Consider the following 16,362-nt stretch of genomic DNA (forward strand, 5'->3'; position numbering starts at 1 on the left):
TATGAACTAGTTTAAAAAAACATTCCTGCCAATTGTGTTCAGCCGTATTGATGATTTAGCACATTTGAAGAGTTTTACTTCTGCTTTTAAATTTATTTGCCCTTAATGTTTTTTAAGTTTCTTCCAGATATTCTGCAACTTGAAGAGAGCTCAACTACTAGCTGAATTTATAGCCCTGATGCAGATGTTCTAGAAAACTCATGATAATATTGTACTGTTCGCTTAAAGAATTGTATAATAGAATGATCTCCAATATTTAGTTTACAAGGATGTCCAGAAATCATTTTCCAAGTTTTCTTAGCTTGACAGCTTTATCAAAACTAATGAAGTTGTTTAAAAAAATAATAAACTTCCATACATAAAATGCCATTCATGTTTCTTATGCTTCTTATTATGCTGATGACTTCAGGAAATTTGTTGCCGAAATGGTCTTTGGACTTTCAACAATGACATACAAACCAACAAAAATTCTGTGTTTAAATGCTAAATAGTGTAATTAAATGAAATTTTGATCTTCTTCATACAAACAGTGCTGTATTTCTGATTTGTCACGCTTAGTATCATATTTATTATCATTCATTTGTATAATAATATTGAAATGTAAAGAGGTAAAAACAAAATAATTTTGCAACAGAAATTGAGAAATAGCTGGAATTCTGTTTTGATTCTCTAAATTTAGAGTTTTGAATTTGTTTTGTAAATCAAATGCTTGTAAGGTTTATGCTTGTTTGTCATGTAAAAATATTGTTTTCAATTTAGATTTTTAATAAATATTTCGGTATTCAATGCAAGGCTAAAAAATTTAGGTATACATAAAATTATGAAAGATATATTTAGGTTTGTTTATTTCAGCATTAAATGAACAGTTCATTGATGCTTATTCTCTTTATGTAGTTATCCAGAAATCCCCCCCCCCCCTTTCAAGAAGAGATTTTTCTCCCCACTTAAACTACAGGACAGGATTTGAATAACTGCAAATAACTCCAATTTTGGAAGGAATAGGTAGCAACTGTTATCTTAGTATACTTCCGACTGTCAATGCACCTTCTCTGTTTCTGACTAAATTCTGGAAGCATTTTTCAGGATGTTGGAATATAGGTCATGTTCATCCATCCATGATACAGGGTAATGAATGGAATTGCAATCTATATGAAAAAATCTGAACAAAAAATTCAATTTATTTCAATCAAGGGTTTTTTTTTTTTTTTCCACAAACATTCACTTTACAAATAGTGTAAAAGAAAATAAATTACAAGCATCAGTATATTTTGCCCTGTCTAATCGAAACTCCCTAATTGAGTAGATGGGAGTAAAGCCTATAACAAAATTTATTTTCTTTATGCTTATAAGTGACTGAAATTTTTGATTAAACTTGTGTTTTGTCCATAGTTATTATTTTTAGGAAATGATACTTTGGAGTAAAGAATTTTTAAAAATTTGATAGTAATAACCACATTTTGAACATGTGAATATTTTAAAGTTACGTTGCATTTCAGAAAACACAAAGATTAATCTTTGCTTATTTTGTTACTTAAGCAGTTATTGACAATAATAGTTTACCCCAAAATCTATAAAAACTACAAATTCTGTTTTGGTACCCTGAATTTGATTTTAATTGTCTCATTGAGAAAAATGTCTTTGTTTTCTCTCTCTCTCTCTCTTTTTTTTGTGTGTGTGTAAAAATGTTAGAAATTCCATGTTTGAAATAAAGTTTACAGATGTAACAACACCAAAAAATAAATTGAACATTGGAGACTTTTGTTGTAATCTTTATGTGGTAATGACCTGAACTGTTAGTATGGAATGAATGAGTTTTCTTCATGCTAAGTTGTATTTAAAATCTCTGTCAAAATTAAATGTAAACATTGTTTTTCCACGAACATTGAAAATAAGTAACAAGTCCACTACTGGTGCTGGGAATGATTTTTTTCTTTGTTTCATTAAGAAAGTGTCTACTTTCTTTTCTTTATAATATTGTTTTGATTTGAAAATATTGTTCAAAATGTAAGTAATAGATGCATGATGTGATGCAGAGAAATAAATAAATAACAATAGATACATTTGTTTCTTATTCATATGAGTTAAGTAATGTTTCAAATTACACCCCCTCAACTCCTCAATTTATTCCTGTGTATTTCTATCTACATCAAATTAAGGTATAATATTCAACTTTATTCAAATTAATATTTTAACCAAGACTGCCTACTGAACCACTAAGATGTTTAGAGGGTCTTGGTATTCTTTCTTTTTTTTTTGGGGGGGGGGGGGGGGGGGCTTACCTCGTTTTGACCATCTTCCTATTTCTAGTATTGAACTTTCAAATTTTCCTTTGCATATTTATCTTTCAAATTTTTAATTTAATCTTTAACTTAATCACATTTAAATCAGAAAATTGTACAGGGTAAACTTAAACATGCAATTTTAATTAGCATTTTTTTTAAATAGAAAACCATTTTAATTAGTGATATTGCTTTTTAGATGGTTACAGGAAATATTTTTAGATTTAAAACTCTTTACAATGTTTGTCTTTCCGTTCATTTATTTATTTTCTTACCTTTTTTTTATCTCTTTCTTTATTTTGAATCAATTAAATTCTAACACATGGAGATGAGAATTCACATGCTGCGAACCAAAAAAAAAAGAGAGAAATTTATTACAAAAAAAAAAAAAAACTGTCGGCAGATTTAAATGGATATATTTTTGCTGAAATTAAAAAATAATAAATTATTCCTTAGTTTTAACTGTAAAAGGCATGTGACAGCAAAGTTGCACTTTTTGAAGATTAGCCCATTAGTGACTGAAGTTTTTAATTAAACTGATGTTTTCTTTTTCGTATAAAAATGCTTAAAATTTTGTGTTTTAAATAAAGTTTATAGATACAATAACACCAAAACGTAAATTGAACAACAGAGATATATGTTATTTACAACAACAACAAGATTACAACAATAAGATCATGCTATTGATCTGAAAACTTAGCATGAAATAAATGAGTTTTCCTCATGCTAAATTGTTTTCAATTTTTAATTTTTGCTTTGTCATAAAAATTCAAAATAAGTACAAGTCCTTTTTTGGTGCTCTGAATTGTTTTAATTTCGTTTCATTAAAAAAATGTCTACCATCTAACTACCTTTCATTGCATTGTTTTGGTATAAAAATGTTGAAATTTTTAAATAATAGATAGTGTACTTTCAAGAAATAAATATAAAATAATAGAGACATCTGTTTCTTATGCATATAAGAATGTTGAAAAAATATAATGTGTCAAAATACACCCCCCCCCCCCCTCCTTAACTTCCCAATTTATTTCTGAATATTTCTATCTGCATCTAGTTTCAAATAAAAATGACCTCTGATTAATATAATTTCAGTTTTCAACTTTATACAAATTAATCTATTAACTAGGTGTACCCGCTAAACCATTAAAATATTCAGAGGTTCTTAATCTCTTTTTTTTTTTGGAGTGGGTTGGGGCGAGATAGGATACCCGCAGTGCAGGGTGCCCCACGTCTTAAGGGGTTCAACGGCCTCTGAAATTAAAAAAAAAATTGAAAAAACCTAGCACTAAGACTTATTTAACGTTACAAATATACACTGATGGCCTCTGGGGAGGAGCTATACAGATTTTGTTGCTGGAGGCCTAAAATGTATAGATCCTGGCCTGGAGAGGATACCTTGTTTTAAGCTTTTACATTTCTAGTATTACTCTTTCAAACTTTCCTTTGCATATACGTGGGTGCCACACCCCTAACAGCACTCCCCCCCCCCCCCGTATTTTAAGCTTCTACATATTTCTAGTATTACGCTTTCAAACGTTCCTTTGCATATACATGGGTGCCACACCCCTAACAGCACCCCCCCCCCCCCTTCGTATGTGGGCATCCCAGGCATATATTTCCTTTGGGAATTTTAAAGCTAATGCTAAACTTTGTTCCATTTAAATCAGAAAATTGTATATTTTTCCTTTTATAGAAAAAAATAAGTAATGCTTTTGATATCAATCTAAGAAATATTTCTATGTTCGAAAATCTTTATAAAGCTTAATTTAATGTAGCAAAAACAAGCAATTTTTTATGTTCGTTATTTGTTGCTTATTTATTTATTTTAATTTTCTTAATCAGTTTTTATTCTTTCATTCATTTTGAATCAATTAAAATTATTATATAATTTTCGTTGTCTCGGAATCTTTTGATTACTTTAAAATTGATCGTATTAAAGGGAATAAGATTTAAGAAAAAAAAAATCTGCTCTTAATTCTGCTAACACAGGGCCATTTTGTCTTTTTTTAATGTTTGAATCAAAATCGAGCGTTTCACTTATTGAACAGCATGCATTTTCGAATCCGCGTGTTTACATCCTTCAGAACCCGTTTCAGCCACTCTTTCCGCTTCCGTTTGCGACTATTTTTTTAAATTAAACTCGAAAGCGAACAAGGAGCCAATCTTGCAGCTCGGCGGCAACCCTATTTTCCCCCTGTAACCGGTAGCGCTTTCCGAGCGTAGCTGTTGTCGCAACTCTGAAAACTACGTTTTCATATAGGGACTCTACTCTTCCGTAGCCTCTTCACGACTATTCCTCTTCAGGAATAATGCATAAGCTGTTGGCAACATATTTTTACCGTTTGTTGTTCTCTTTTCAATAATGGCGGTAAACGAAGATGACAAATTAAAGAAGTTTCCTGATGAAAGAATTGGATCTACACCTCCACAATCTCCAATTTTATTTGGTATTTCGTTATGTGTTAGAAATAATAGTCATATTTGTATTAAGTACTATTCGAAATGTGCAATTTTTGACGTTTTGCATTTCATCGAATTTCTCAGCAGATGTTGAAATTTCAAAATGGGAATGAAATTCTTCAATAACATTTAAAAATTGATGATATTAAAAAAAAAATCTGTCGGGAAATAAGAGAATTAATGTAGAAAAAAAGCACAGAACGTAGTATTTAGTTTGTTGAAACTTATTAGGACAAATTATGCGAAGATTTTAACCAGTTTTGGTTTGGTTTGATAGGGACTTTTTTTTTTTTTTTTTTTTGGCGCCGTGGCCTTTAGTAGGCTATACTGTGCCAGTTATGTGTATGAATCACAACACTTGAACTTAAGAATCATACACAAGTAACACAAGAGATATAATAATGATGTGTCTTTTTCGAGAGTTGGTGCTTAATTTTCAACTTTATTGTTTGAAAATTAAAGAATATCAGCCTTCAGATATTATATAAAGTTATTTTTTAACCTCTTCATGGTTGATATTTAGAATGTGAAACATTTTCAGAACTCATTTGACACTTTTCTGTGCATTTTTATTATTACTATTTTTAGCTAGAAAGAGGGAAGTAGTTGCCATGGGCACCCACATGCAAAATCTTAAAGGAGTGCTCAGTTATTTTCGCCATAGCAACGGATTTCGGAACAGATTATAGAGTTATTGAAATTTGACATTTTAAATAACTTGTTCGTTAATGACTGGAGAAATGTGTTTACTCTTTTGCAAAGAAAAAATACTAAAAGCATAGAAGTTCTAATTTCCAAAGCCCCCCACCCCCTCTCGTACGTGGGTGCCCGTGGTAGTAGTTTCATTTTACATTTTCTGTCACTAAGGGTATGTTTGAATGGAGCAACTGGTTAACCAGTTGGTTAATTTGATGACATCAGAGGTGATTGCTCATAATGTGTTTTCAATTGTAATCGTCTAACGGTTTGCATTATCAGAGCATGCCTGGTTAGTCACCACTTAACTGGTTGCTCTATTTGAACATACCCTAAAAATCTGTTTAATGGGTCTTCTTTTTCTGTAATTTATTATTGGTGTCAAGGAATTTTGGTACAAAAATAGTCAACTTTCATAAACAGGGAACATACTTATATTTTCTCTTGAAAGTTACTTGATTCTGTTAAAAGCTGACAAGAAGGAATTCAAGCAAGCATGACCTTGAAGTGTAACTCTTTAGTTCTTTTTTGTAAGTTCTCCTACTTTTCGAGAAAATAGAAAACATTTTGCTGCATTTTTCAGAAATATACATTTATTTTGTAAAAGGGTCATTTCACGTTATTTTTGACATTTATGTAGAATCTGTAACGTGACCTTTTTTCGCCATAACTTTTTATTTTACTGTTTGATTTGCAAACTATTTGAATATGAGTTGGTGTGTTGGCAGGAAAAGCTCAAAACAAAATAATGTCCTAATCAAACAGTAAATTAAAAAGTTATGGCAAAAAGTGGTTACTTTATGAACTCTACATAAATGTCAAAACTACCGTGAAATGACCCAAAAGTATTGGTTTTGTGATTACAATCTTTGTGATTTATTGCTTTTATTACCTATGGTTGCTGTTATTGAATTTATAACAATGAAATGTTGCCTTGAAATTTTTTTATAACCTTATAAACATTCAAAAGCAAGAATTCATTCAATAAAAAATGATCTTTGATTTTCCAGGGATCAAAGTCCCACATATTTTTGACATTTCATACCCACTCTCAGACCTAGTTCACAGCGGCGCCACCCCACCCCCAATTGGAAAAATGTCCCTCAAACCCCTGCCCCCTAGAAAATTTCAATGCTGCAGTGTTTGCTCCATGACCCCTCCCCCCTTCCGGTGGGCACCCTTGTAGTTAATATAGATAAACACACAAACACTGTTTAGTGTGTGCAGAAAATTTTCTAAATATTGATATTTTTTAAACAAATTTCTGCATTGAGCAATATCTATTGCTCGTCAAGTTTGTAGTTCCTTTAGTTCAGTGGGGCCCAACCTATGGCCAAATGTGGCCCCACAGAGCCGATTAATGTGACCTGTTGTTAGGTTCAATATTACGAATCGAAAATTATTTATGCAACTTCCAAAACAACAGATGGTCTCTATTCAGTATGACGAATGATTATTGGAAATTTGGAGCTAAATAGTTAGAAATTTAAAAAAAAAAAAAAAAAAAAAACAGATGGAAACTTCATATCAATAAAAAGTGCATATAGCAATTCACAACAGTTCTTTAATATAATCAATTATCCAACGTTAAACGTTGGGTAATTGATTGTTTTAATTTTTAGCACAATATTCCTTATAACAGTTTGTAATTTTCTTTCCTTTTCTGCATTTTTGTTTTGATATACTTTTTCAAAGCAAGTATTAAAAAGTTTTTATCATTTGATAATGACTAAGGAAAAAACATGTGGGATTTATAATTGTGCCTGCTTGTAACCAATTTGAAGGGACCAAATACAAATTTCATTATAGCCATTATTTCTAGAGACGTACCGAGTACTCGGTAACTACTCGGTACTCGGCCAATTTGCCGAGTACTCGGTACTGGGCCAAATTCTGATCAGATACTCGGCCAATACTGAGTAGTTGCAAAAAATTGAATATTGTCCAAGACAGATACTAAAATTTATTTTAAAAAAAAGAGCAAGCATTATATTCTGCAATCATTTACAATTAAAATTTATAAGTCAAATTTAAATTTTGAGAATAATGAAGTTTGTAATGCTTCAATGTAATAAATCTTTATTTTAACCGTTTAACCGCCGAACTATTGACGGATGATCAAATTTGAGTAATTTTTTGAAATTATGTCTATTTATGTCTAGTAAATACAGAAATAAAATAAAATTTCCAGAAAAAATTTTTTTACTATGATTTTCAGTGTGTTCCATTTTTGGAACATTGGCGTTTTGCATGAAGTTTTTTTTTTCAGAGAATTTTTTTAAACTAAGAGGTTTTGAATGCGGTTTTTATCTTAGCATACTTTATTGCGGAAAAAATAATATTAGAAATTGCATTTGTGTACATATCCAATACAGAAAATCCAATACAGAAATATCTAATGCCCATCATATGAAAGGAAGCGTTGCTGGTGAAGTCGTTTGTCGCAATGGAAACATTTCTTAGCCGTATTTTTTTGCACACCGCGCAACGTCCTTGGGATGCAGATACAATATAATGTCCGTCAGACATTCTTGACCGTTTATGTAAATGACAACGAGGCCCTGGAGGACTTTCCACTCGTACTTTTCTTCTTAGGAGGTGAGTTGTTATTTCTCTTCGGAACTCTAAATGCTTCATCTTGACTTCGTGTAAATCACAATGAAGTAACCAACTAGCTACAACTGAAATATTCAGCGCATTACTAAAAAGATTCCACCACCATTTTTTACTCCTCAAATGAGGTCTGTAGCTCCCTAAAAGTTTATCCAAGACGTTCACACCCCCCATTTCTTCATTGTATCTCTTGATAAGATGAGGTTGTGGCACATCTATCTTGCATTTCTGCGCATTTGAGTAACATTTTACAGATGCAAGTGGCTCATGTGTATAACAATTAGATGCTACTGTAACCACTGCATTATCTTTCCAGCTGCACATGTACACTGATCCATCAGATCGATAGTCAAAATTTCCGCGATCTTCTTTAGAAAGAGCTTTTTTGGATTTCCGTGGACAATGGCCAGTTCGGTTTTCACGAATTGTTCCTGTTGCTCGTACACTTTTTTTTTTGATAGCTGAGAAATTAAGCCATATGATGTAAAAAAGTTATCAAAGTATACTTCATGCTTAGACGTGTCAGTCAAAACTGATAATAGATCATTTACAACTCTGGATCCTAATTGCACATCAGGGGATCCTTCTTTTTTGCCTGAATAAATCTCCATGGAATATGGGTATCCACTTGAAGAGCACAGCATCCAAATTTTGAAGCCGAATCTTATTGGTTTTCATCTAATAAACATTTTACATGAATGCCGACCGTAGTAGGGAACCACAGATTCATCTATGCTTAATTTTTCATGAAATACACCAAATTGTTGAGGGTTTTTACACAATTCTTCGTAAATAAGGAAAACTTTTCTTAATTTGTCATTTTGTTTTAATTCATGGTTGTCCATCAAATGAAAGTTCTTTTTTATTTTTCGAAAACGATTTTGAGGCATAATTGTTAGTACAATTGGCACAGATGTATCTTCTGCACTGCTCCAATACATATCTTCAGAAGGAAGAGAATGGTACCCACTCAATAGCAACAAACCAAAAAATTGTAGGATTTCATCTCTGTCAACATCTATTCCTCCTCAGTGATATTGCCTAGTTCATCAGGGGGTAATTGGCATATATCTACATCTGACAAATCCGAATCTGACAATGTCTCTAAATAAGCCACAGCTTGTTCTACAGTAAGAAATCTTGTAGACATTTTTTAACATTTATGAACAGTTGGTATACGTCAAACAGAATTTCCTTTCGCCCGAAAACAAAACTAGCGAATTATTGAACTGCATTTAAAATATGAAGAATAAAACTCTCACTAATATTATTTTTTATTATTACGTGACAATGCAGCTGTCTGAGCAGGTGTGGATTCGGAGCCATATAGTCCGTCAAACAGAAGACTGTCATTATTTTCTTTGCTAAAGAAACGTCATATTCTTTCAAAATATAAACTTACTTGGTTTTGCCAACATCTACATCAGAGTACATTCAAAATGAGAAAAAAAAAAACGAAACATATATTACGAAAAATGAAATTTCCCCTTGGAAGTCGAACGATTTACTTCTTGGAAATTTGACTCCCTAAAAGCGCCAATGTTCCAAAATTGGAACATGCTATTTTGAAGGGGTACACCTTTCGGAAATATCATTGTACATTTCTACAAGCATTTTAAAATCATATATTGAAGTATTTTTCACAACTATAATAAATATCATCACATTTTCTGGAAAAACCAATTTTTGGTAAATTTTATAAGAAAAAGTTGCAAAAAGCTAAAAAAACACTCATCTTTGAAAAATCGCAATAAATAATTGAAAACATATAAACAATCAAGCAGGAAATCAAAAAATACTTTGAAATAAGACTAAACTGTGTTAAAAAAAACTTGTTTATTTTAACGTTATTTCTTGGGAAAATTTTCACTTAAATATGATGTTCCATTTTTGGAACATTGGCGGGTAAACGGTTAATGTCCCCAAAGTTAATAAAACTGATTTATTAAACATTATGCAAAAAAGGTAAATATAGAAAATATGGAATTTTTATATTAAAAATGGGTTTTTCCTATAAACAAAAATTAGTTATAAAAAATATAAAAAAATTCCTTTGCTTAAAAATAAAAGGAAATAAAACAAAGTTAAAAGCACAGTGCAGGAACAGTGCAGACACGTGTTTTGGCGTTACAAGGAATTCCTTTTTCAATGCACAAAATGGGAGCTCGTGGGTTTAAAGGCATCCGACAAAAGTCGAATTTTTTTGTCGAATATCTTTACATTCTTTAGCTCACACAAAACTGCACTGAAAAAGACGTCCCTTGGAACGGCGGGGGGGGGGGGGGGGGGGCAGAAACACGTGTCTGCAGCGTTCCTGTACATTTGTTTTATCTGCATTTAAAAATTATTTATGTTTGGCTGACTAGAACTGTAATTGATTGGTATACAGTGAAACCCGGCTCCAAACGGACACCTCTCTTATGCGGACAATTTTTAATTCCCCAGTTCCAAAGCAAATAACATTATTAAACCTCTATCCTGCGGACACTTCTTTATTGCTGACAAAAAAAAATTTGCCCTGTTAGTATCTGCATTAGAGGGATTTTAGTGTAATTTGTTTTAATTCCAACTTGATTAATCATGCCTTTTATTTATTTATTTCTCATTTTAAACAGTAATTTTTTTGTAAAGTTTTTGGCACAAACAAAATTGTTTATATAATGCGTAATTAAATTTCAGCAGGAATTTAGTTTTAAAACTATTATATGGACCAGGAGGTCTATACTACTATTCCAATAAGTTCAAAATTCATCACATGTGTGTCGGTGGTTCTTCTTAAAATATAATTGGTACTTGGTAACTCGGCCGAATACTCGGTAACTCTGTACTCGGCCGAGTACTCGGCTACTCGGCCAAAGTGCTACTCGGTACGTCTCTAATTATTTCATTACAAAAAATGAAATAGTTCACAATAGAATATGAAATATAGAATCTACAAAATAAATAAATAAAAGCGTCTTATCTGCAACAAAATAAAATTGAGAAAGCACCTTTTTATTTAAATTAAACTTCTCTTTTAGCGCAAAGCACCTTGTCCCCCCCCTTCCCCCATTTTTTATCTGGTCAAAACACTAAATTTTGTTTTATTATCACTTTTAACATATTTCAGGCATACAATCAGTGTTACTTTTACTGTTTCTAAATATTGAATTCATATTGAAGGGAATTGTTCAATGTATTTGTCGATGTCTTACAAAGGCTCATGATAAACCCTGAGATAATAAACTAGAAGTCGTCAGTTAAATGAATAATTTAATAGCTTATTTTTAATTTGAATTGCTTATTTTTCTAACTACTATTCACCACTATATGTAAAACAATTAAACCTATAACTGCAAGAATATTATGTTGAAAAAATGTTATGTATTACTGTTTCAAACCACATTAAAATATTGTGTATTTACAGATGATTCTAACATGGATCTATTGAGTTCTGAAAACTTAGATAGATCATCACCTGAGCTTTGGCCTGAACAAAGTAAGTCTTTAAATCTTTCATCATTTGACTCCCACTTTTCCGTCTCAGTCTCTCCCCCCCCCCCCTCCTTCAGTGATTTTTTTTTTTATGTTTTCTTCTTTTTTTTTAATTAAAGCAGTTGTGGATAATTTTTCATGAAGATACACAAAATACCATTCCTTCAATTACCAAATATTTGGTTAATATTAGAGATGCACCAAATACCGAATATTCGGTTAAAATGCAAACCGAATTATACTGCCAAATACTGAATACTTGTTTTATTTATTTTTTTAGAACTAATATTTGGATTTTATGCCAATTTAAAATAGAAAATATTAATCTATTTTAAGAAGTATCAATACTTTTTCATTTAACGTCAAAATTTTATCTACATTATGTACAGTTGTTAATTTAATGTAAATACTTTCAAAAGCAAATATCAATTGATGTAGTAAATATAATAATTTGATTTATGTTTGTTCGAAAGTTTGCGTAAATAGATAAATAATTTCTTTCTCGAGAAATAATTTAATAACTTATAATCGTAGTAAAATATGCTATATCATAAATAAAGAACCTTTCATTTATCTTACATACCAATACAAACCTAGTTGCTCAAAATATTAGTACAAAGTATTCAAATGGTTTTCTGTAACTGGTTCAAGTGGTTTTCGGTAACTGATAAATTATTGTGTCATTTTTTAAAAATGAAGAATAAAATTCAAGCATTGCAAAGGATTATTAAACTTTGATTGCAATGATTAATTTTAATTAGGTTGTTTTTTAACAGAAGTTAATATTTCATGTTGTGTAAAACTTTAGAAATTAAAGTACTGCAAAATTTAATACCCAAAAAAATTTACTTTTTCTTAGTTGTGTTTTTTATGAAAATAAATAAATAAATAAAAAAGTAGTAAATGTTTAGTAATAAATTGACTTTATTATATATTTGTTACTGCTTAACACTAGAACGACTGGCATTTTCTGTATACCTAGAAAGACTGAAGGGGCCAGTGTGGCCCCTACACATTTTTGGGGTGAATTATTTTAAAAATTCTCCCTGAGTGAGTACACATGCCTGATGCACCTTTTTTCATGACTAAATGAAAACTTAGTATGCAATTATTTGTAGTGTTTCTCTTTATACTGGCCAAAAAGTTGGATAAGTTTTTCTTTCCAAGAGCAATGGCTACAGTTAGGCTGGTAAGCAGTCGGTACTGTTTATAGCATTTGGATATCCACTGGCTGTATAAAGCGGAAGTTACAGGTTAAACTAGAGTGAATGGCCTTTTTTATGCTAGAACAATTAGGAGAAAGGAAAAAAATAATTTTTTTAATTGTAAAAAAGCTTACGGGCCACTGTGGCCCCTCCTGTCTTTCTAGGTATAAAGATCAATATTTACAGTACTATGAGGCGAATGATTAAATGATTAAACAAGCATTTAAATAGTATTATATAATGAAAAGTTAGGAAGTTACATTACGTTGTGTTAGACATTATCTGAGTTATTAAACAACAAACTATGCGAGGGGCCACACAGGCCCCTCCGTCTTTCTAGTGTTAACGTCATGAAGTTTTTTTTCTTTTTCTGGTTACTTTGTCATTCTACAAAAAACCCGCTTTTTTAGGTTCAGGGTGGTTAGGTTCAAAAATATTTATTTTTAAACACTTTTTTATGAGATTTAGAAAAGTATAACAAATTTTGAAAATGATCAATACAAATTAATAATGTTATAATATTTTTTTTTTTAAATTTTCATTGAACGGAGGGATACTTGTATGCCTCCATTACATGTCCCAACACATTTCCTGCCATGTCCTTTTTCATTTATTTACGCAATACAAAAAAATAAACAGATTTAATAGTGAAATTTGAATCATTTGATGTTTTTCTAATAGGTTAAAAGAATTATGTTATAAAATAAAAAAAATATATAGCATTCATAATCTTTTGAATCACTGTCGCAGTATTTCTTGTATCCTCCGTTCAGGATTTAATTAAGTAATAGAATTTCCTATAGATGGCAGTACTGGCAGCTCATTATAGGTTTAGAATCACAAGTTAACTCTTTTCAACTCTGGGTCTTTATAACGATGCTAAAAAACTTAGTGTGAAAGAATTTCAGCATTATTCTCTTTGATTTCAAATAGGTCCTTAACTTGTGTATCCACTCCATTCTTGAATAAAAAAGGGAAAGAATTGTTCGTGTTCAAAAAAATTTTTATAGTTAAAATTGAATCACTTTTTTTTTAGTAAATTCTAAATAACATGTTGCGTTAACCCTAAATCAACACAATGTGCATAGCAAAACATAAGTATTTGTATCCTCCGTTACAGTATAGCTATAGATGTAATGGAGGGTATACAATCAGAAATGGAGTATACAACTTTTTTAAAAATCCATTTTAAGGAAGATGTGTACATTTTAATCAGTTCAAATCGTGTTCCTCATACAAGATGCAAGTTTATTTAAATGAAAAGTTTTAAAATAACGTTTAAAATATACATTTACTATCCGTTACCCTCCGTTCACATCCAAAATTTTAACTACAAAAGAAAATTACAAAATAACCAATAAAGAATGTGACTAACTATGTGAGAGTAAAAAGGTGCCTAAAAGGAACAATGTAAATTTAACTTTAAAAAAATTGAAGAATTTTTTTTTCCATGAATTCCAACTTCAAAAAACTATGTTTTTTGTATAATGACCCTACTGTGTTGTATTAAAATGAGTTTGTAATAGTAAGTGAAACATTGGTAATCTACATTGCCTGATTTAAGTGTAAGCCTGAGAAGGACAGGCTTTGGGGCCCCCTAAAATGATAATTTTATTTTATTTTTTTCGAAATGAATGTTTGCATTTGTTTTGCACTATGTTCAATGAGTTCAGCATCAAACTAACTCTGTTCCATGGAGTGAGAAAACTATCTGGAGTGACATCTAGCGTAGAATGAAACCACTCAGATGTCACTCCATGTTAGTACGGAGCAAACTATTATACTGCTTAAATAGGCATTTATTTTGTTCCTATTGATTTACAATATTTGATGATGTTTGAATCTTTTATTATTGTTTATTTATGTAAGTTCCAAATTACCAATGCGTTACAGTAACATTATCAAAACATATATAATTTACACCCTTGGTATACTACAGCCTATAGCCTGGAATATGTCAATGGGGTCAACCTAAAAAAAATCAATGGTGCAGATTGCACCACTTTTTTAGCGTACTTTCCCAGCAAAAGTCAGAAAAAGAAGAAAAAAGCATGAAAGAAGGCTTAATGCATCTTAAAAATATCGCAAAAAACAAAAAAAAGGCAAAAATAAATTAAATAAATATTGAAAAATTAAAAATTGGAAAGTAGGGTATTGAAATGGGGGAAAATGTCTGTCTGTCCCCCCCCCCCCCCCAATAACTTTTGAATGAATAGTCCGATTCGAACAAACTTTTTTTTGTTCAAAAGATCTCGGCAAGGACATCTCATTCCCATATTTCACTTTTTGATTTGAACTATTTTTTGTTCAATTTTGAACAGTTCATAAAAACTTAACATTAGCTCCTACGGGGAAGTTCAAGGCAATTCCGAACTGTGAGGCGAATTTGCTTCAAACAAGCTTTGCAGGAAAAACCGTTTAATGAAAAACTTGTATGTAAAATATCTTTTTGATTTGAACAATTTTCCGTTCAATTTTGAACAGTTCAAATCCCTTAACATTAGCGCCTACGGGGAAACTGAAAGTCAATGTAGATTCTGTACTTGAAGGCGGATTTACTTCAAACAAGTTTTGTTGGAAATAGCTCTTTACGCCAAACTCCAGACTTCAACTCCAAGAATTTAGGGGCTCTTGACTCCCACTCCTGTGCCCGACAATTAATCGAACTCCGACTCCCTGACTTCGTAGCTTTGGCAAAAATTTATACTCCGAGGACAAATGACTGACTCCGATTCTTAGATATTCGACTCCGACTATTTTACCCCAAAATGAGATTGACTCCAACTCCGACTCCGCAGCTATGGTTTTGACTGAAATAATTATTGTTGATCTGACTTGTTTTTATTTTTACGCTCAAGTTTTAATTTAGGTATTCAGTTTTCGGCGAATAAACTCGAAGTCATTGATGTTTCTACATAAAGATATGCGCAGAGGATTTTTTTTTTTGACAATAAAAATTATTTCTTTAAGTTGACATTTTATTGTTTTTATTTATTTTGTTAAGTGCCTTAATTCATTTAAAAAATTGTTTTTGGCAACAAGGAAACAGAAACGATTTTTTTTTTTTAATATGATGTATATATTTTAATGAGCTTATTAGTTTTAATTATTGTTGTTTCATTTTGAAAACTGTGAAAGATTTTTTTAATGGAAAAAAGTGTATTAGCTGCTTTGTTTATTTTATTCCTAAAAATCAGCTTAAAGTATTTTTAAAATATGTTTGAAAAAATTTGCGATTTTAGCTATTTTTTGAGAATATTGATCAGGTACTAGAAAGTAGTATGGGTATACGGGAAAGTAGGCTCGTCTAGTTCTAGACAGAACTTCTTGTTTATTGTTTTTGGGGGGGGGCATTAGTTTTTTTTAAGGTCGTATGCCATTTTTCCGGGGGGATAGGCGCCTCGGCAATGACAAAAAGATGTGCGATTGGGGAGGGACAGATACAAGGGGGGGGGGGGGGTGCGATCGCCCCTCCCTTGAAAGCCTTCATCAGTATTTTTTCAGAAATTAAGTTTGCAAAATGCAAATTTAGGCCAGTTTCATTGGAATTGGGTGAAGGGAGGTTTGTGCTTGGGACCCTATTTCGGAACTGTTTCGGAACTAAAGTCCAAAATCTTTGTGACCAATAATTTTTA

At 31.3% G+C, this 16,362-nt stretch overlaps 1 protein-coding gene across 1 annotated transcript in view; it reads left to right on the forward strand.

The window, feature by feature from the left end:
* The first annotated feature begins 4,602 nt into the window (after nt 1–4,602).
* LOC129220047 (protein lin-52 homolog) overlaps nt 4,603–16,362 on the forward strand; it is a 29,478-nt gene continuing 17,718 nt past the window's right edge. The window contains exons 1-2 of the mRNA XM_054854387.1: nt 4,603–4,726; nt 11,455–11,526. Of these exons, the coding sequence (XP_054710362.1) occupies nt 4,642–4,726; nt 11,455–11,526 (157 nt within the window). The 5' untranslated portion in view covers nt 4,603–4,641. The remainder of the gene's footprint in view (nt 4,727–11,454; nt 11,527–16,362) is intronic.

The sequence above is a fragment of the Uloborus diversus genome, chromosome 4 (assembly GCF_026930045.1).
Source record: "Uloborus diversus isolate 005 chromosome 4, Udiv.v.3.1, whole genome shotgun sequence".
NCBI classification, from domain to species: Eukaryota; Metazoa; Arthropoda; class Arachnida; order Araneae; family Uloboridae; genus Uloborus; species Uloborus diversus.